General features: G+C 32.5%; 1 protein-coding gene across 11 annotated transcripts in view; it reads left to right on the top strand.

The window, feature by feature from the left end:
• The window catches only part of Pcdh9 (protocadherin 9), a 918070-nt gene extending 908948 nt beyond the window's left edge, over positions 1-9122 (top strand). For 8 of the 11 annotated variants that reach the window (XM_004844286.3, XM_004844284.3, XM_087192869.1 and 5 more), the window contains one exon: positions 6951-9122. In XM_004844286.3, coding sequence (XP_004844343.1) covers positions 6951-7324 — 374 coding nt within the window. In that variant the 3' untranslated portion in view covers positions 7325-9122. The remainder of the gene's footprint in view (positions 1-6950) is intronic. The other 3 variants (XM_021257933.2, XM_087192875.1, XM_004844287.3) reach the window with 1 other exon arrangement.
• The last annotated feature ends 12289 nt before the right edge of the window (positions 9123-21411 follow it).

Here is a 21411-nt window from a genome sequence, read left to right as displayed (position 1 = left end):
TAATCCTAAGTAACTACTTATTGCTATGTGATATTCATTTGAAAGCATTGGACATAAAGTACACTGAAGTAGAAATGAGGTTTTTGAAGGAAATGAGAGTAATTCCTCAGTGTCTCATGCCAAATCTCCTTTTTGACATTATTTTTACTATGTTCAGACTGTAAGCAAATTAAATGAGTTGATTTTTAGTAGAAACCCAATAAATACAGCACATGATAGTCAAATAATAAACATAAATGTGTCTGTGAAGTAAATTTGTTTCTGATGTTTCTTCCCAGAACTTCATAAACTGCTACCTTTAGCTCCCCATTCAAGTTAATTCACAAAAAAGATAAATTGCTATCCTGTTACATAATCATTCCATTTTTTTTGTTGTTGTTGTTGTTTCAAAAAGGAAAGAAATAAAAGAAATTGAGGTTAAAAATGAACTCTTGCAAAGGGGAAGGGAAGTAGGAGGGGTAGGGGGAAAAGAAAGAAGGAAATGGAATTAGTAAGAGAAAAACAAAAAAATGGAAACAAAGTCTTTGTAGATAGGGAGGAGTGGAGGGGTCGAAGGGAGGGCAGGGGAATGGGGGAAAAATAAGAACCAAGATGGATTATGTAAAGGTGCAAATTTCTAATGATGAATGCCATTATATTGTATACCTTAAATGTACCAATAATATTAATTTTTTTAAAAATTAACTTGTAAAAACACTAAATTTTGTTATAGTAGTCTTCTAGAGACACTAAAATTAACTTGAGTGATATATTTGTTTCCCTGAAATTTTATTATTGGCTTTGACAAATCTAAATTAGCAGACTCTTCCATTTTGAGGTACATAGTGATGTACAAGTCTTTGCATTCTGCACACTTGTGCTAATGTAAAGTTTTGGTGAAATAATTAGAACTTAGGAACAAATATTTTTTTATCAAAATTGCTTTGCATGTTCTTAGATTAAATAGACATTATAACATTGGAATGAGAAGTGTATTGCATCAAAGAGGAAATTTTCTATCATAAAAACTGGACATAAAATATTCAGTATGAAACGATAAATTTGGTAAAAAATGATATAAAATGGCATATCTATTTTATAATTTAATATCAGAAGTCTATTTAAACTTATTTGGCCTAACATTAAAATTTTTGTTGTTGTTGTTGGTACTGGGGATCGAACTCGGGACTTTGTGGTTGAGACGCAGGCGGCGGCACCACTGAGCTAAATCCCCAGCCCTAACATTAAAAATTTGAAGGAAAACTTATTCTTATAAAATGCCAAGATCTCATACATTATGAAATGTAGTCAGGAATATAAAAGGCGTCAGGATGTTTTTACACCAGTTTCAAACCTTGGAGTTAGAGAGTTTCAAATCATCAGGTTGAAAAGCAGCTGGTCATCAGGTCAGAAGCTTCTGGTTAATTACAATAGTGAGTTAATCAATGAAGTAACAGTCTGGCTTCTGGTTATAATAAAATGAAATTAAGGACCTGTCAGATATATTCCCACTTAAGCCTAGATTGAGTTCCATTAACTTGGATAGTTTCATTCAGGACCTTGTGCTTGTGAGGAAGGTGAGGCGCCACTGAGCTACATTCCCAGCCCAGATTGTTTTACATTTTAAGCCTGCCTCTTTAAAACTCAGTGATACAGGTAGCTTTCTGGCAGGCGTTAATTCCTAAACTTTTGGAAAAGATTTTGTTTGATTTTGAATGGGAGAATGATTTGTGCAAAAATGAAGACAGAAATACCTTGAGATATAGAATAAATCTCAACACAGATGACTTTCAAGAATCTTTTTTTGGTTATGCTTTTGTTTGCATTTCAATTTTCAAATGCAGAGAGTTAATTTTTGCAGTTTTATCAGTACTTGGGTTTTTAATCAATTCCAAAGTCAAGAAGGATAACAAAACTCGTATTGAAGATTTTTAAAAAATAATAATAAAAAATTTGAGATTTTGAAAAATTAAAAATATTTCAGAGATTAAAATTATAATAAAGGGATTAATTTACTTCATTTTAAGAGAAATAATCTAGTACAATGACTGAATTAGGGAAAGTATTGATACTTTGGGATGTGGACCAGGATTATAAACAGATATTGCACAATATACCCTAAATGGAGCATTACAAAATTTAAGAACAAAATTTAAAAAACAAGGAATGGACCTACTCATGAACACGCACAGTTGCACACACAGCCCTATGTCCATCTCCACACTCAAATACTTAAAATCTCAAGAAGTCTGTTATGAATCTAACACAGTGTTATATGTTCTATGTGATATGTTAAGGGTCAATAAGTATTTGTTGAGTGAATCATGAATGAATATTACTTATCATTATTCATCTGATAAGACAATAAGAGTTATAATGAAAACTTATTCCAAAGAAACAGAATTATTATTTCATACATAACTGCAAAAATTCCCTGGCATTTTAGTGTTTCAAAGTTGATGGATTATAATAGATAATTTTCAAACATATTTTAGAAAAGACAATATTAAATATCAACAAGCTTTAAAGAAATATTCACTGATTTTAAAAATGAGAGAAATAAATTGGAGACTAGTCACTAACTAATATACAATAGACTATATATGAACATTCATAGGGGAGGGACCATCATAAGTAACCAGCTAAAGGAAATAGTAATGCATCATCAAGTAAAAAATTTTGGTTTTCTTCCTATCAATTCATAACATTGACTATGGGAGAAAATTCGAAAATATTGTTACTTCCAAAGGTAAAAATTTGTTGAGCTTTTGTCTTGTTTCATTATTCCTCTTTGCATTTCAGCTACTGGAAATTATATATTGGCCCACAGTTTAATGTCATTTCCAAAAATAAAAACTAAAATATGAACTATATTTTCTAAGGTGTTTCAGAATATACATAAGCAAATTGATGTGTATAGATTTTGTTTTTGTTGTTGTTTATTTGCATTTTAATGCCTCCTTTTTGAGGTCCTGGAAAGAAGGATGTTAGTTGCCACTTTTTGAGCAGCTAAGTCCATATCCTAGCCACTGCCTGTGTAAAGCTCTCACTCCAGTGTGTCACTACACATCACCTTAATATCATAAAAAGACACTAGATAATTTGAGATAGCCCATATGCCCTAGTGCTTGAGCAGTTATTCGAAGTGTTCTATGCAAAAAGAGCCCTAACAACCTAGTTAACCCCATCCTGCTATTTATAAATCAACATGTCCAACAGCTTCAACTTCTTGATACTCTGTTTCTACCTACAACTTTTTTTTTCTCCCTTTTTTTTTCCAGCTTTGTGGAAGGCTTCTGTGAAAGCATCAAAGAAAAAAAATAAATAAATTATCTGTCGTTCCTGTATCCAGACGTCATTGTGTGTAGTGCCTGAGGATGTATCTTAAAGTTTTACACAGCTGGCTCTTTAAAAGATTTAGCTATGAATCTACAAAACTTCTGTCAAAATCCTTCAAATTTCTTTGTAAGAAGGAATCATTAACCGTATAATTCTCAAGGAGCAAAAGGTCCAAAGGAGAAGTGGAAAGGGGTAGGGGAAAGAAAAGAAGGGAAAGGAAAAACTATGAGAAAAGGGAAAAACAGAAACAAAATCTTTGTAAACAGGGAAGGGTGGAGGGCTTGAAGGGAGGGCAGAGGAGTGGGGAAAAAAATAAGAATGAAGATATATCATATATAGGTAAAAATTCCCAGTGATGAGTGTTACTATATTGTATGCCTAAAATGTACCCATAAGCTTAATGAACAAAAAAATATTATTTAATGGAAAGACACTTTTTGCATGTTATAAGTTTTTCATAGGGCATACAATTTAATTATACACTTTTTAATTTTTCAGTTATCTTTAAGTAGAACATCAAGGCAATGGAAGAAATGATGTCAGTGGAAATAAAGCCTCTATTACCCTGCAAAGAATAGAGGCTCCCTAAATCAGTTACCTGCCCCTATTCCTTTAAATTGCTCCCTTTTCTCTCTACTCTGCTCATTGCTCTAAAGATAATTGTTTCCTCGGATAGGTGGCTGTTCCATAAGGATAGCATGGACATCTGTTTTGTTAACTGCTATATTCCTGGTGCCTGCCACATGACAGTATATAGTGCATGTTCAGTAAATTTTTATAGAATACTTGTTTTGGGTTCTAGGAGAAAAAAATATTGTATTCTATTTGTTAAAATGTGTCACTCAATAGGTTCACATATATACTTAGATATATGTGAACAACTCACAATCATTGGTTTATATATTTTAATTAAATATGATGGCTTTGTATATTGGATAAGGCTAATTGTAAAATAACCTTTCATATTCTTTTCTTAATGAATTCAATCAAACCCAAATCTACTGATATTTCTGGGGTAGCTAATAAAGTTTTCCTCTCTTTGGAGATATTAACAAGAAAAGAAAAACTTAATGATGTTGGGAAAGTAAAGATTAAGGGTTGTTTAATAGGCTCCATGATATGTTACAAATGAAATTGGTGATTACTTTATCTCCACTGATGTCAGAAAGGAGTGAATATATTTAACAGCAGTTAAATAATTCATTTCTTAACTGTCACAAAGTATTGCTAAACAAAAGAATTTGCTGTTGAGGAGCTTTTGGTACGAGGCTTGTGAAATCAGCATCTTCTATTAAAATTACTTAAGGTCTCCCTTTAAGCAGGGGATATCTTTAATAATTCTCAGAACATTTTCAACCTCATAAAATTTTAATTAACAATTAGCATCGTTCATAGATCATCATTATTGCTTTGCACTCTGAGGGAATCAGAAGTCTGATAAGCTAGCCACTTTCTTCTCCATCAGTGAATTATCAATATAGTTTGGAAAAAAAAAAAGTAAAAATTTGTAAATGTACAGAACCTCTCCTATAAAGCAAAATAGCATTAAGATTAACAGTTGAAAAAGCTCAGGAAATATGTGATTCCTCCATAGAGGAAGACCTGGGAAAATTTTCAAGGTGCTTGCACTACTACTTGGGCCAGTATAGTTAGCCATAGAAATGGAAACCTCCCTGTGGTATGAAGGCAGAAGCTGACCCTGGAAGGAGGCAGTAATTAAAAGAAAACAGGCCAAGCAAGAAGCACCTCTTAAGCCTGTGATCTGAAGGCCAGGAGCACGGATGGGTTTGAGCAAAATTGGTTAGCATTGTGGATTCAGAGTCACTAAATATACCAAAGCAAACCTAAAAGTGAGAAATGAGTTTGAACTTTTAAAATGTGGCTGGATTATAAAGGGCAAAAAAGACTCATAGACAAATTTAAATGAAATATTCAAGGAAAGAAGTAATCAGTAGAGACTGGTAAGAGAAATAATGTAAAGTAATGAATGTGTGTTTAAACAAAATAAAACTGTTTGCTTTTGAGGAGATGGGAATACATGTCAGATGGGAAGGAATTTTAAGGTTATTCTCATGAGCAGTCTCCTAGATGTAAAAATTGACTTAAATTTGGGTGTGAATAAAGTAGTATATTTTAGATATGTATTTTTAACATCCAGTGTCTATTCAGAGGTTGGCCGAAGCCTTTGCCATCAATCACTGTGTATCTCAACATATACTTTTTTCACATAGGAGAAACAGAATATTATTTAGGCAAATATATGTAAATATAAAAATAAGTGTAAATATAAAAAGTCAGCAATTACTGGACAATTAAAAATAGTCATGATGGGCTGGGGATTTAGCTCAGTGATTCCAGCACCTGCCTCATAAGCACAAGGTCCTGAGTTCAATCCCTGGTACCAAAAAAAAAAAAACAATAGTCATGCTAATATGGGTTTGGCAAAGACTTACATTTCAACTATTTCCCACTTATTTTAGCATTATCTAAGTAGACTTGCAGTATGTTTTCACCTGCATTGTTTTTCTGATGACTCTCTGCTTTTAAAAAATCTTTATGCTTCAGGCATTCTTGTTTATCCACTTAACTGCATTCTTTTTTTTTTTTTAACCTCATTCTTAAAATCAGTTCTTAATTTCCAAGCTATCACGTATTACTTGACTATATAAGTGAAGGGGAAAAAATACAAGAAGAAGATCCCAACTTATCCTTAGCCATTAGGTGGTTATTATTATTATTATTATTATTATTATTATTACTATTATTTGGTAAAGGACTGGTTCTCTCTTCACAATCTTACTACTTTATTTCTGAAATTCTGGTTAAAATGCATGCTCTAGGTTTCCTGGGTAAAAAACAATAAGATACATTTTATGGTGAGCTTTCCCCCTGCATATTAGACTCCATGTGATTCAATTTACAATTTAGCTTCAGTTTTACACTTTAGAAATCTAGAAACTAGTTCAGCCTAGAGGAAACAGTCTTTTGGTGAAAATGGTTTCTTTAGCTACTTGTACTTAGAATGTTGATGGCAATCTGAGACTTCAGGATGATAATTTAGTTAAAATATTCTTTGAAATTAATATTTTAATTTTTAAAATTTGTAAAATATTTGATACTATTTCATATATAAAAAGCACGTGCATATATGGATAAAAACAATGTTGTACTTAACCACCTAAAGTAATTATTTTTAATAATACTGTATTTCAAGGAGTATTTTTTTTAGTTTTGCACAGTTGTGATACATATTCTTCAACATTATGCATAAAACTTTTCTATTTCTCATACTTTCTCACACATTTAAGCTTTTTTCTGAGAATTTTAAGGACATAAGTCAGTAATAATTTATATGCCATGGAAGGACTGATTAGAAATTGTTTTATCTATTTACCTCTATTTGCCTTTTTGTCTGTCTCTCTCTGTTTTCCGATAGAATCAAAAAAAAGAAGAAAAGTCTTTCCTCCATAACAATGAGTTTGTTTCCTTTTGTTAATCTTAAAAGATTGAATTGCTTAAAATGTAATTTCAGAAAACAAATGAGATCACCAATATACTTTTTCTTGAAAGGAATAGTTTTAAGTAAAAGTTCTGACTACCTTCTTACTTTGTCTGTCTCTTGTCCTTTACAGATGGGCCTCTGGGTCCCCGAGGATTAGCAGAAGCTACAGAGATGTGCACTCAGGAGTGCTTGGTTTTGGGTCACTCTGATAATTGCTGGATGCCTCCTGGCTTGGGTCCATACCAACACCCGAAGTCTCCTCTCTCAACCTTTGCAACCCAGAAAGAATGGGTCAAGAAAGACAAGCTTGTGAATGGGCACACCCTCACCAGAGCCTGGAAAGAAGACAGCAACAGGAATCAATTCAATGACCGTAAGCAGTATGGCTCCAGTGAAGGCCATTTCAACAATGGCAGCCACATTGCAGACATTCCTCTGGCAAATCTGAAGTCCTATAAGCAAGCAGGAGGTGCTATTGAGAGTCCTAAGGAGCACCAACTCTAAGATAAGACTGTATGGGACCTAATAACTTTAATCTAAATAGACATGCTAATACCGTGTGTGTCAGAGCTTTATGTATTCAATAGATTTCTTCAACTACGCCCCTTATAGCAGGGATATCCATAACTTTATGTTAGCACCATGGAAGATACAATGTTTTGCAACATAAGAGAGAAGATAGTTCTATTAGCCATGTGATTCTTGTTTACTAGAATTAAGCTCTCCAGAGATCTCTCCATTGTGCAGTTTATTTTTATTATTGCATTTTATTTTGACCCTGGACTGCTGCTATGAAGAATAGAATATGCATTTGGAGAGTAAGAAAGTTCCATGGATTAGAGTGACTGACAAATATATCCAGTTAGAAAATTGTGCTCTTTTTGTCATTGATCTATGCTGGGACCGCTATACTTGACATTGTACTTCAAACAAAACTTAAAAAGACACGCATTAAACCTATTGTGCTGTTAACAACGTTAGTGGACACTTGTAAGTCAATCAGTGTTAAAATATTTGTAAATAGAAGCAAGTTATTATTAACAACTTTTTTGTACTTATAGCGTTCACCTAAAAATGTTGTAGCATAATTCTGTGTTTATGATTGCTTCGTTCCTTTTTTTTCAATTTACCTCTTTGTTGTTTTTTTGTTGTTTCTTTTGGTGAAGTGTTTCTGTGTTAGTAATCTGTCTGGACACACATTGTTCAAAGGATCTTAAACATTGGTGTTTAGAAAAGGTTCTGAAATCTTGCTTTTGTATGATAGCTTACGATGTTGAAATTCTGTAAAAACAATAAAAATGAAAGAAAAAATAGAAAAATTTATACAAAGCATAAAAAGACTTCTACAAATGCTTGGAAATTAAGAACCTAGTTTTTTATGTCCTTATTTTCAATGTAGGTAAAAATCACTTAATTTCTACTATTAAGTGAGAGAATAATGGAAAAGCATTATCCATCAAAAGTGATATAATATCCTACATCTGTCATTTATGCAAAACTAATACATCAAAATTAGTATATATTAAAGAAAAATCACTATTCAAAAATAGTTTCACCTGGACAAATGTGTGTCTGCAACTTTGTTGAAATGGCAGAGTTTGTGTTGATCCTCATATACAATACTGTTGTAACACAAGTGTTATTAGACCATAGCCACAAAATATTTAATGTGTTGTGCCTTCATGATGTAACAAACATTCTCCAGGTAGGGTAGTTAGGGGAAATAAAGGGATAAATCTCTAATTATTGCTGTTTAACTGTTTGTTATCATAGTTGGTCAATGCCTGGCAGGTACCAGCATTTTGTCACTTAGGTCAAACCAAGAGAGTGATGACTAATGTTAATAAGATCTCAGTTGCACGTGCAAACAAATCCAGATTTGAACATTCTTAGGAGGTTTTTGTTAAGGCATGACAGATGATTTAAACAAATAAATAGCATGCAACAAAATGTCTTTATTGAAAGAAGTGAAAGTTATCTTAATGCCACGGTTCACCATCAAGTTTAAAAGTAAAAAAAAACAAAAAATTAAAAAAAAAAGGTTTTGTTAATCTGATAGTTAATTTGTTCCTACCAAAAAATGACATTACTTTGTAAATAGCAGTTCACATTTTTCCACAGTATAATGGAAAATAATGGGTAGGGGTGCATTGCTTATTGAAGTACATTTTTGTTGGTTTGTGAGGGGTGTTTGATGACTTTGACAGAATAAATATCTAAACAATTATCCTTGTTACTGCTTTGCCAGTTCTACGTTATTTACAATTATTCAGCTCTTGCAATAAATGTTCTGAATTCCTGATTGTAGTGTGTTAGTTCTTGGTCAACATCAAAAATGATTATTTATACTCTAATTGATGGATAAATATATGCTGATAACACAACTTTTATTTACAAATCAAAGAAGATTTATTGGGATTTGAGATCTATATCCTGGAACTATGGTGCCAAATTAAAAATTAAATCACTACAAAATTATTTTCTAGAGAATTTATGGAAAAAGTTGATTCACAAAGGTTGATGTAAGTTTCGTCAAAATAAATCCCAAGCCAGACACTGGGTAGGTTGCACTAGTTGGTGAGTAAGGTTATCATCTTGATTCTTTATATTCTTAAAGAGATTTCATGAGGCATCTTCTCACTTACTTCATTGTTGGGCAAGGCAGAAGACCTTTCTGATATTATGGCCATAAATCCAGAGAAAACATTTCATCAAACTTTTTTTCAGATTAGGAAAACAGGCACAGAAGCTATTGAGGATAGTGACACCCACTCAAATAACATGCCATGTGTTCATATTCACCATGCAGTAACTAATTAGTATTAACACATGTTGGAGTTTTAAGTGGGATAAGTAAATTTAACTCTTCCCCTACAGCCTTCCGAGTAGTTGTGAATCAAGACTCAGGAATCAGAGGCACAGAGGTGAACAGAGGACAGCTGGCTTAACGTGACAGCCTAATTGCAGGCCTTGGATTAGCCAGACTATCAGTTGATCTGAGGCCACTGTAACTCCTCTCTTTCTTTCTCTTACCAAGACACAGAATGAATGAATCCTGAAAAGAGGCCACTTTGAAAACAGTGGAGTGTATTCCTGGACAGTTTTTCCTCCAATTTTTTAAAAAAGTCAGACAGTCTACTGTGATCATAGTGAGAGAAACTAAATTCTTTTTTTCTTTATATTTTTTCTTCCCATAAAGAACAGTAATATTCTTTATAAATAACAGGAATTTTGGAAAATGAACTCCTCATGGTCACCCTCACAGTATTTCTTCCGAGAAATACTAAATCTATTTTTGTCAAGGTATTCAGTTACAGGCTTTGTAAAATTTTAAGAGTAGTAACATCACAATCCAAATTGAAGTATCTACTCATAAAATAAATAAAATAATCCAATTTTTAAATATAATTTGTGTTTCTTTTTTGTACAGATATTTAGTATTAAGAATCATCAATTACCTGGAAATAAAAGTCACTTGTATTACTTAAGACAGCATATGTATATGAAATGTTAAAAATAATGATTTTAGATTAATTGCTGAATATTATAATGCAATACTAACACTTTTCTAAGGCAGGTATAGAAGTAAAATTTATAAAGTAGAATGTGATCTATTAAGTAATCATTTCTCTACATACTCCAACATCACATATATTATATATATAAATTATATGTGAATATATATATATATATATATATATATATAAAGGTCATTCATTAATAGAAAATTCAGTGGTCATTTTGCTACACTGATACATTCAATGAAATTCAAAATCCCATCTTCTACTAGCTAAAGCTAGAAATGCAGCTGAGGCCCAGAGCAGTTCCAGTATTTATTAAACTGTTGAATAGAAGCCAGGAATGGTTAATTATTATTGGTGAGGAGTTTTGGCAATGAGGAATGAAAGGGATGCCTTGTTGATCTCAATTCTGCTGTGGATACTAGCCTGTTATTTGTATAAAGGCAAACCAAACTATGCAAAGGAGGAGTGGGGTTGTGAGTCTAAAAATGCTTCATTGTTCTGCTTTTTTTTTTTTTTTTTCCAGTAGAGCTGATCTTCCCTCCCCAAAGAAATCTCTTGGATTGGTCTTTTTAAGAGAGTGCTTTCAAGCTCTTCCATTGTCCATAAGGTCACAATGATCACATAATAAATTCTCTAAACACTGCTCTTCTCCTTTCACAACTACCAATATAAATTTTAGTAGATATCAACAAGAATTTTCAGTGTTCAGAAAGAATAAAATTTATCTTTCATACTATAATCTTTATAAGTATACATTACCATGATATGATCATCACATTATTCCACCCATATTCAGTTCCCCAAAATATAAATTAATGAGTATTCCAAAGATAGCGATATTTTACTATCTTGATGCCATCATCATCTATTTTTAAACATTAAAGAAGTTCTATATTTGACCTCTACATATGCATTTTGGTTTTTACTGATTAAAAATCTTCAATGTATACCATATTGAAATGAGTTATTTCCTTGTTTTTGTTGTTATATCATGTTATTATTGAAACTATAGTAAAATTTATCTTCAATAAAGTATTCAAATTTTCTCACTTTTTCTTTTTAATACCCTATAATGTCCTCATTAACATATATACAACACAATTATTATTGGACTTCTTTGATGATATGTACTTAAGGTCCACATACTTGAAATGTGTTTAACTACAGTAATTTTAAAAATAAATGTACAGAGCTATTTATATTAAAGTTCTAGAATTTATGTTCTTCCTCGTTCTTCTGTTAGAGTTTACTATAAACTCTAACACAAGTTTCCTAATTGCTCTTCTTTTAGCTTGTCAATTTGTTTTGATCTTCCCTATTTAATCTATTTTAACCAGGACTGAGTGTTCTTTTACAATAAGTATAAAGCTTAATATTATATTTCTCTTTATACAATTATCCAAGATTCATTTTTGCTTCATTTTAATTTTCAGAATAAAAATAAAGCTCTTATTATGTCGCATAGCACCTCTCTTCTACCATGACCCACATTGTTCATTTTGTTCTACCCAACTGTCTCCTCACTGTTTCTCAACATTCAGGCATGTGCTTGCCTTAGCCTGCCTCAGTCGTATTTGTCCAGTCTACACTTTTGCTGCAAATTGGCTTTTGGCAAATCCTTTCCCCTCTTCAGGTGTTGGGTTAAGGTGTAGTTTTTGCTAAGAGACCTATACTGAGCCAAATACTTTCTATATGATAGCTATAAATATAAATATAGGTAGATATATTGATATATCATCATTTTAACCATCTTAACCAGTATTCAATACAGAATCCTTAATCACATTCACAATGTTACACAAACCTATTACCATTATTTACTTCCCAAACCTTTTTCACCACCTTACCCTGTAAATATTAAGGAATAAATCACCATTTGACTCACATCTCCACTAGCCTCATATCTACTTTCTGTCTATAATAATTGTCATGTTCTCAATATTTCATATCTATAGAAACATGCAATATTTTTCTTGTTTTATTTATCTTATTCACTTAGCATAATGTTATCATGTTCTCAAGGTTCAACTATTCTATAGCATATATCAGAAATTTTTTATAGATGGAAAAATATCCATATATATTTTCCCCTTAATGGACTCATTCTTGGATAATTCCTACTATTAAACTATAGATTATGAATAATGATGTAATTAACATAGATGTATAGATATACAAGTGTATTTGAATTCCTGTTCTCAGTTTTTGGGGATATTTTCTTACATGTGTGTGGTAACTCCATGTTCAGTTATTTTTTCCATGCTGGGGATCAAATCTAGGATGTTTCCTACGCTAGTCAAGTGCTGTGCCACTGGTCTACATCCCAGCCCTGTATCTTCAGCCTTTCAAAAAAAAGACAAATTGTTTTCCCTATCTACTGTGCTATTTGATATGACCACCAGAAATGTATTAGAAGTTCAAGTTCTTCACATCTTCACCAATATTTATTTTCCTCCTTTTAAAGATAACCCTCCCAGAAGGTGTGAAGTGGTATCTCATTTTGGTTTTGATCTTCATTTCTGCACGACTAGGGATACTGAGCATCATTTCATGTGGTTATGAATTATTTGTACATCTTCTTAGGAGAAATGTGTACTCAAACCCTTTGACCACTTTCAGTTATGTTATCTGTTGTTGAGGTTTAGGATTACTTTATAAACTGGATAGTAAATCCACACCATACTCAATGTTTACAAAATTTTCATTTTTGTAGATGATTTTTTAAATGTCTTCACAATATCCATCAATATGCAAAATTTTAAATTTTCATAAAATACCATTTATCTAGGTTTTGCTTCTGTTGTTCATGTTTTGGTGTTATATACAAGTATTCATTGTCAAATATAGGGTCCTGAAGATTTACTTCTACATTTTTTTTAAACGTTTTGTAATTTTAGTTTTTATCTTAGGGATGTTGAATTAACATTTGTATAGTGTAAAGTAAGGGTTCAGCTACATTCATTTGCATGTGAATTTTATTAAGTCTCTTTTCTTTACCAGTTGAGATTTTCATTATCTTTTCACATCTGTTCTTTTCCTGTTCTACTTTGTTTGACATATGACATAGATGAATTTGTCTTATGTTGAACCACTCTTGTATTCCATATTTTTTCATGATTTAGTGTGTATTTTAATATGATATTGGATTTAGTTTGCTAATATTTTGCTGTGAATCTCTGCTTCCACATTCTTTTTTAAATTTTTTTATTTATTGATTGATTGATTGATTGATTGATACCAGTGATCAAACTCCGGTCCTTGAGTTGGCGCAGCAGGGGAGCAAAATCACTGAGCTAAATCCCCAGCTGCTTCCACATTCTTAAGGAATATTTGGTGAAAGCTTTCTTTTGTTGGTATATCTTTAGCCAACTTTTGCAGAGTATAACATTGGCATATGATGCGTCACAGTGTGTCATTGCCTGTTCCTCTTTGGGGGGTTAGAAACTTAAGAAGTATTGGCATTTATTTTTCTTTAAATGTTTTCAAAAATATGCCAATAAAGCCATTTGTTCAGGGACTTTTCCATAGGGGGAGAGTTTGGATCACTGACTCAATCTTCTGTGGTAGTTCTGTTAAAATTATCTTTCTTTTCTTTCTTTCTTCTTGAATCTTTATTCTTTTTTTTTTTTTTTTTTTTTTTTTTTGGTGAATCTATATTCTCTTAAGAATTTGTTCATTGCATCTAGGTTATCTAACTTATTGGTATCCAAAAGTTCATATTGTCTACCTATAATTTATTTTATTTCTGCAAGGTCAGTAGTAATATCATCACTTTCATTTCTTTAAGCATCTTCTTTCCTTATTTTCTCTTTGTCAGTAAAGCTAGAATTTTATCAATTTTGTTGACTTATTCAATAAAATAATTCTGGTCTTGCTTCTTTCTATAGTTTTCTATTTTTCACGTATCTTCTCTCTAATTTAATTATATCTTTCCTTCTGCTAGCTTTAGATTTGTTTGTTTGTTTTTTTCTTTCTCAGGGTATAACATTAAATTATTGATTTAAGAACATTATTCTTTTAGAATTCAAATGTTTATAATTTTAAATTTCCCTTTGAGCATATTACATTTATCTTATAAATTTAGACTATTGTGTGTTCATTGTCATTCATCCTTAAATATTTTGTGGTTCTTTTGTGAATTTTCTTTGATATATTGGATATTTATGTGTATGTTTTTGTACATATTTGTGAATTTCTTATCTTTGCTTCTATTTTTAATTTCTAGTTTCATTCGATTGTGTTTATTTTTTAAATCTTTCAAGTGTAAAACTGTTGTATTTCTAGCAATTTGATGTTTTGGGGAAAATAATGATGCAGCAATTAATTTTAATTTTTAATCTTTTGGTCAATTTAAATTTTTATCTTTCTTTTTTTTTATGGAATCCTTTTTTCTTTTCTGTACTTCTTGAAGTCTGTATCCTTCATTAACTGGGCCATGTGACCACTACTTTGACAGGTACTTGTTTTTCCCGTGACATTTCATAACTTGAGGAAACTGTGCTAACTTCTGTCACACTGCTGCAATCATGTACATACTCATTTCAGTGCCATTGACCTCCACCATAGTTATGCTGTCTGTGCACACCAGACTTATAGAAAAGGCTAAGGTTATAGCAGCTACCATTTAAAAATATCTTATTCTTACCAAAAACAGGTTACAGATTAGTTTTTTTCTAAAACACGAATAAGGGCTGGGGATTTAGTTCAGTGGCGCCACACTGCCTCACAAGTGATCTGAGTTTTATCCTTGGTACTGGGAAAAAAATCGAAAACAAAAACATGAATGATAGGGGAAAAAGTAACAGAAAATAAAGACAAAGAGAACAGTTTTATTTGTGAATGAAAAGTTTATACTCATGCCACAGATTCTATATACTTTCAAAGAATGGATCATTTATTTGAATCTGAGGCCACTGGCAGCAAAAAAACTCCACACAAACTAGCATATAGACAATCAAACACTCTTCAATTTCAGTGGATTACATACCAGCTTTATGATTTCCTCCAAAGCCTGAAAATAAATGTTTTATTAGTGACACACTTTTAATGAGTTAATGTTCTTCAACTTTAGCATAGTTTTAAGTAATACTCTGGGTAAATCATACATCTCACTATATAAATTATATAAAATTGTACATAAAACATATATCCTACTTAACTTTTAATAATATTTTAAAGTGTTAAATTATATATCGTGTACGTAATCCCGTTCACATATTCCACCCTGTGGAAAATGTAGAACTGACACTCCACAGACTGCTCCTATCACCAACCTCCTCAGTAACCCCCAGTTCTCCTTTCTGCAGAATAGAAAGGCTGGATCCATCAAGAATGTCTTTCAAAAAGAGGAAAAAAATTTGGGGGGCTGAAATAGCTAGTAAGACAAGATCCCTGTGAAACAAAACAAATAGAGATCCAGGCTCAATTACTTCTCCTTATTCCCATCTACTTTGTTACAAACATTGCTAATGAAATTGTATTTAAGACCTAAAGACTAATCCTCTGGGATATGGCACAGATTATAATAGATGGTTGAAATCTGTACTGCTCCTAATGCACATGGTTTAGATGAATTTTAGTTAAGTTTCATAATATAACACATGATGTGAATATTAAAGATTTATATTCTTTGGTTGAGATTGTCTCTCATAACACAGGAAATATTAGGGACTTGCCAAAGGGCAGAGATCTTCAGAGTCAGTGACAGAAGCCTGCTATCCCACATTATAATACAGGGTATAATTTCCAGGGAAGATCCACCTAGCTGCACAATTTAAACACTGAAACTTGATTATATGGGAACCTATTTACTCTCTTTTATTTTTCTACAACACATAAATATCCTTATAGATGGTTTGCCTTATTTATATGCTTAAATTTTTCAGAATTAAAACTTATAAAGCCTTTATTGCATTCTGGGCAGAGTTCTAAGGATTGAAATATATTCATATATTTAAATTCATCATGTACTAATTTTTCAGGATAATTGCCATTGCTGCCACCATTTTACAGATAAGAACACTATGATACAGGGAGAATAAAGGAAGCTATTGCACAACATAAAGTTAGCAAAGAGCAGTGCCAACATTCTTAGTTGACTGAAGAGTTTGGGCTTTAAAACTGTGTGACGCATCACTAAGAGAGACACAAGCACTTCTTAACTCTGGGACTGAATGATAAATTTCCATTTTGAAACAACAGAAATAAAATGATTTATTAACTAGATCTAGAATGAATGTCTCCTCTTCCCCTTAGAGTTTGGTTTATACGTTCATATTCATAGGTATATTTTATTAATTAAATATATAATAGCTTTTTCTTGAGCCTTGGGACAAAAATAACACAGTGCAAAATGACAGAAATTTACTGTGAGTATAGTCTATTACATTGCTGGGAAATCCTGTTGAAGTTCCTGCCACTGAAAAAAATATTAATTCCTTTTATGTGGGCTAAATGTATCTACTCACAACCACACATTTTTGTACTCACCTTCTGTTCTTTACTCTGGAAAATCAGGTTAGTAATAAAGTGAGCCACATATCAGACTTTGGTAATAAATAGGGCTTTAAAACAAGACCAAAAGCAGTCTGGCAATTAAACTTATTTTCTTCTCCTTGTGGAACTGCAGCTCCCATTGACAATAAGGCGAGTCACATGCTCACCTGGAGAAGAGCATGGATTTCCCAGGCAGCGTGGAGAAAGTGATGTGTGAAGTTTAAAAGCAAAAATGCCCTCTCTTCCTGCACCACTTAGTTTAATCAACTGCTCTCACATCTAAAATTTAGCTTCATGTTTAAAAGGAGAATTACTTCTTAATTTGACAAACAAAAATCTCAGATTACATGTATGAAACAAATTACTTATAATGCCAAGGTCATATCATACAGTGGTTCATTAGTTTCCCCCTTCCCCAAGGAAAGGCTGATCATTTATTTTAAACGTCAACTCTCTGTAGTTCACAGTCTATAGCACTCTCCTTTGTAATACAGTGTGATAGCAAATGACATAAAGTATTAAATATAAATATTCATTTAGTAATAGTCGAATAATATCATTGAATAAGCCATTGCTCTATTAAGGCATTAGTGAAGGGTACTTGTTCATTTCTTTATAATATGTTGATCATTAATTACTTGCTATAGTTTAATCTCATAATAATTGCATATCAAATGTATAGGAGAAATCTGGTACTTCATGTGCATGCAGTAATCAGTATAAGCAAAACAATATAAATTTCTCCAGAAAGAAAACACATATGAATATCTAATGAATGAATAAAATGTTAACCTGTTAATACATATATACAAGGTCCACCAAAAAATTGTATACATAGTTCAGGCGTTTACTGTGCTAATAAATCTTTGGAAGCTAATGGCCGCAACTTGGAGCACCTCTTAGAATTATCATGGCCAAATGTAACTTTTATTAATCTCATGGTGTCTCAATGAATTTAGTATTAAAATATTTATACAGGTTTTTCTTTTCCTGATACATGTTTGGAAGACTCTCTCCATACACACACACACATATTCAAAATGTTGTGTATTATATAAATATATGGAGAACTATAGGATATACTTTTATATAGAATATTATATACTATATATTATATGGTATATATTATTATATAATATTGTAGAGAATTATAGTATATACTTCTGTATGTTTTTAGTATTTATTCTTAATAAATTATGTAATTATATTTGTGTTAAATTGGTATGGATTATACAGTTTGGAAATTCTAAGCAAAGAAAATCATCCATTACAAATATCCATTTCCCAGTGGAATGACATTTGAACTGTTTGGTGCAGATGAAATATCATTAGGAAAGAAATTGCTTTCAGTGTACTTTCTAGGGGCTCATGAATTAATTTCAACTTAGGTGGTACAAAGTGGAATGCTTAACTGTTTAGTTCATGGCTGATGCCTTCAGAAATATTTATTGTTAGTGGAGTTCCTTATAATATTTCAATATTTATTAAAATGAATAATAAAGAAGAAAAAGCATATTTTGATTATAAATCTTACTTGAAGAGAAAAATTTAAAGGAGTAAATGCCCTGGATTTCATCAAATTGAGAAATGTCTATATTCAATATTAAGCCTAGCATTTATATAATTGACACAATCACCTTTTAATGAAGTATAAGGAATAAAATCATAATATTGAATTCATAGACTTAATTGTGAAGATTAAATGGGGTGATTTTCAAGAATTTAGAATACTGCCTGGAATAGCCTAAATGTTCTGTGAATGTATTTATTAGTAGTAGCATTGTAGTGGTAGTTCATTCTAAACCTCTTTCAATTACAAAATAATTAAAATGTAATAATTCTACAGATGATTGCAAATGATTTTTTCTTCAGTCTTATTGTTACATACTAAGTGTTTTCTTCAAGATTTTCAGAAATGAACTAGTCTGAACACTCAGAGAAGATTTGTCTCTACCTCAGAAAGAGGAGATGCCATTTGACAAGGAGTCCCTCGCTTGACCACCAAAACAGAAACATAGCTGAATGTCTTGTTTCTTTCATTCTTCTATTGTGTTAAAAATTCTTCTATTTTTATAATCCATATCTTTGAGATTTTTCAGACATGTTCTTAAATTATTCTATTTCTATTCAATATTTTAGTCTACACAAATTCAAGTGTTTCTACATGGGTCAATTTAGAATTGATAAATGAATTGAGAAGGAAATTAACATTTCTTTTTACTGAAATATCTAGCTTTTCAGTCACCACAGATATTATGGACCTGGAACATGCCAGATCGTTCAAATTTTCAAGTGATGCCTCCATCCCATAATGTCATATGAACTCTCCCTCCCTTGAAAATATCAAAGAGGTTTACAATAAACAAATAGGTCATGGCACAGAGTAGCTAGAGGGCTGCTTGTCAGAAATTCTCTCTTATTTCCTATCTATCTAAGTATTTAAGATCACTTAAGTCTCTGTAATTTAAGCAAAACAGTGCCAGGAATTTAGCTCAGTGGTGCTGCCTGCCTCGCAAGCACAAGGTCCTGAGTTGGATCCCTAGTGCAAAAAAAAAAAAAAAATAATTGGAAGGAAGTCATCTTTCCCTGTTGGGCCAGGGATTTAGCTCAGTGGTTCTGCTGCCTGCCTAGCAAGCAGAAGGACCCGAGTTTGATCCCCGCTACCAAAACAAAAAACAAAAAAAACAAGCAAAACATAAAAAAAAAATAGAAAATCCTTCTTATACTCAATTTATCACCTGCATTATCTGTTTCTTCCACTTCACAATAATCTTCTTGAAAGGCTATAACAATCCTTCAACCTAACATCATATTTTTTTCTCACTCCTAGCTATCCAACTAAGTTTGCCTTGCTAAATTCTCTTGCTCACAATCTAAGGGTCATCTTTAAGCGTTATTTCCCTCAAAGTCTCAGGAGCATTTCACATCTTAGAACATTCTACACTTTTATTTTTGAGATAAGAAACTGCTGCATGGAGGGCAGTAGATTAGTGGTAGATTGCTCATCTAGCACGTGTGATGTCATGGGTTCCATCACTAGTACCTCAAAACCAACAACTTTTCTGGGGTTTCTCTTAGCATTCTCTCTGGGAAAGCCTTCCAAACGTATTTTTTTTCAGAACTTCAGTCTTTTTTTCATATTTTAAATATTGATTTTCCCAAAATTTTGTTTTCTCTCATTCTACATAATATAGGTGATCTTATTAAAGGCAATGGTTCAGTTACAAGTGTCCCAATTCTGCAAATATGATTCAGCACTTTGTCCTACACATCAGATCTTCATCAATATAGTGGTACCTCAATGCACAAACTCAATTCTCTCCACAATTCAGGTTAGAAACCAAACTGGATGAGAACTGAATCAAATTTCTCATAAGGTCCACAGTGAACCTGACCAATGAATTTGATTAGGTTCTCGTCCAACTCAGTTTGTGACCAGAATCATGGGAAGAATCGAGTGAGTGAACCAAGATACTGCTGCTTGGCAAGTTAAATACTCAACAAACACTTCGAGCTCATTTCTACCCACCTCCCCCAAGGCAGCTTTTATAAAAGTTAAGTGTGATGATTTCCAACTTTGACCCCATCCAGAAGAGAGGCTGGAATAAGACCTTCTGTGTGTCTGGTCCAGTTTTGTCCCGGTCCCAGAGCTTCAGTTAATGCTGCTGCGGTTGGTACGATGCAGCATCCTGGAACAAGCCTCCCCCCGGGATAGGCCAGGTAGCCGATCATGCTAAGGGATGAGGGGCAGTGTGACAGACCTTTCCATGGTATAAACCACTAAAGCCACAGAGGGCCTGGGAGTTGCTTGGTACTGAGCAAATATGGGACATTACTTAAACTCCATCTAATACAGGCACTGTGCCTGTACTAGTGCACTGTGCACTGTGTAAGTTCTAACATATTTATCTACATTTTGTCTTGAAGTCTTGAAAATGTATTCTACACTGGTAGCCAGGGTCATTTGTCTAAAAGGATCTCTACTCAAATCACTTTATTAAAAATCATTCAATATTTATCTATTTCTCTCAATCTAGAAGTTTGTTTGTCTTAAAACAGCTTGCAGACTCCAGCATACTCAGCCCTCTGATTAGGTGTTCAGCCTTTTCTCTAGCTACGGCAAAACATGGATCTTGCTAAATTGAACTCCTTTAAGTTCCTGGAAAACACCACACTCTTTTTGTGCTTCTTGGAGATTGTATGATCTTTGCTCAGGCACCACTTTCTTTTCATTTCTCTCTGAGCAGCTACAACCTTCTCACTCTTCAGGTTGGAATATAAAATATGACTTCGATTAGCAAGGCTTTTTTGAATGTTCCCACGTAATGAGATGCTATGGCCCTTATCATAACACTTACACTGCATTATCCCTCAGAAGACACTAAACTCCTTAAGAAAAAGTGCTCTGTATGTTATTGAACTGTCGAATTCTTTGAGCCTTAGACACAGTAGAAGCTCAATAAATGTTTGTTAAATCAATATATCTTTGTTAAATCCATTCATGACTGTAATCTAATTGTAGAGTCTCATACAAAGTGAAATGCTTGAGTCCTTGCAAATAAGTGCACACTG

The sequence above is a fragment of the Heterocephalus glaber genome, unplaced genomic scaffold (assembly GCF_053883595.1).
Source record: "Heterocephalus glaber isolate CG9 unplaced genomic scaffold, H.glaber_assembly_v1.0 deba00001577, whole genome shotgun sequence".
Classification (NCBI taxonomy): Eukaryota; Metazoa; Chordata; class Mammalia; order Rodentia; family Bathyergidae; genus Heterocephalus; species Heterocephalus glaber.
Note: the sequence above shows the minus strand (reverse complement) of the source record. Positions and strands in the feature narration are given on the sequence as shown.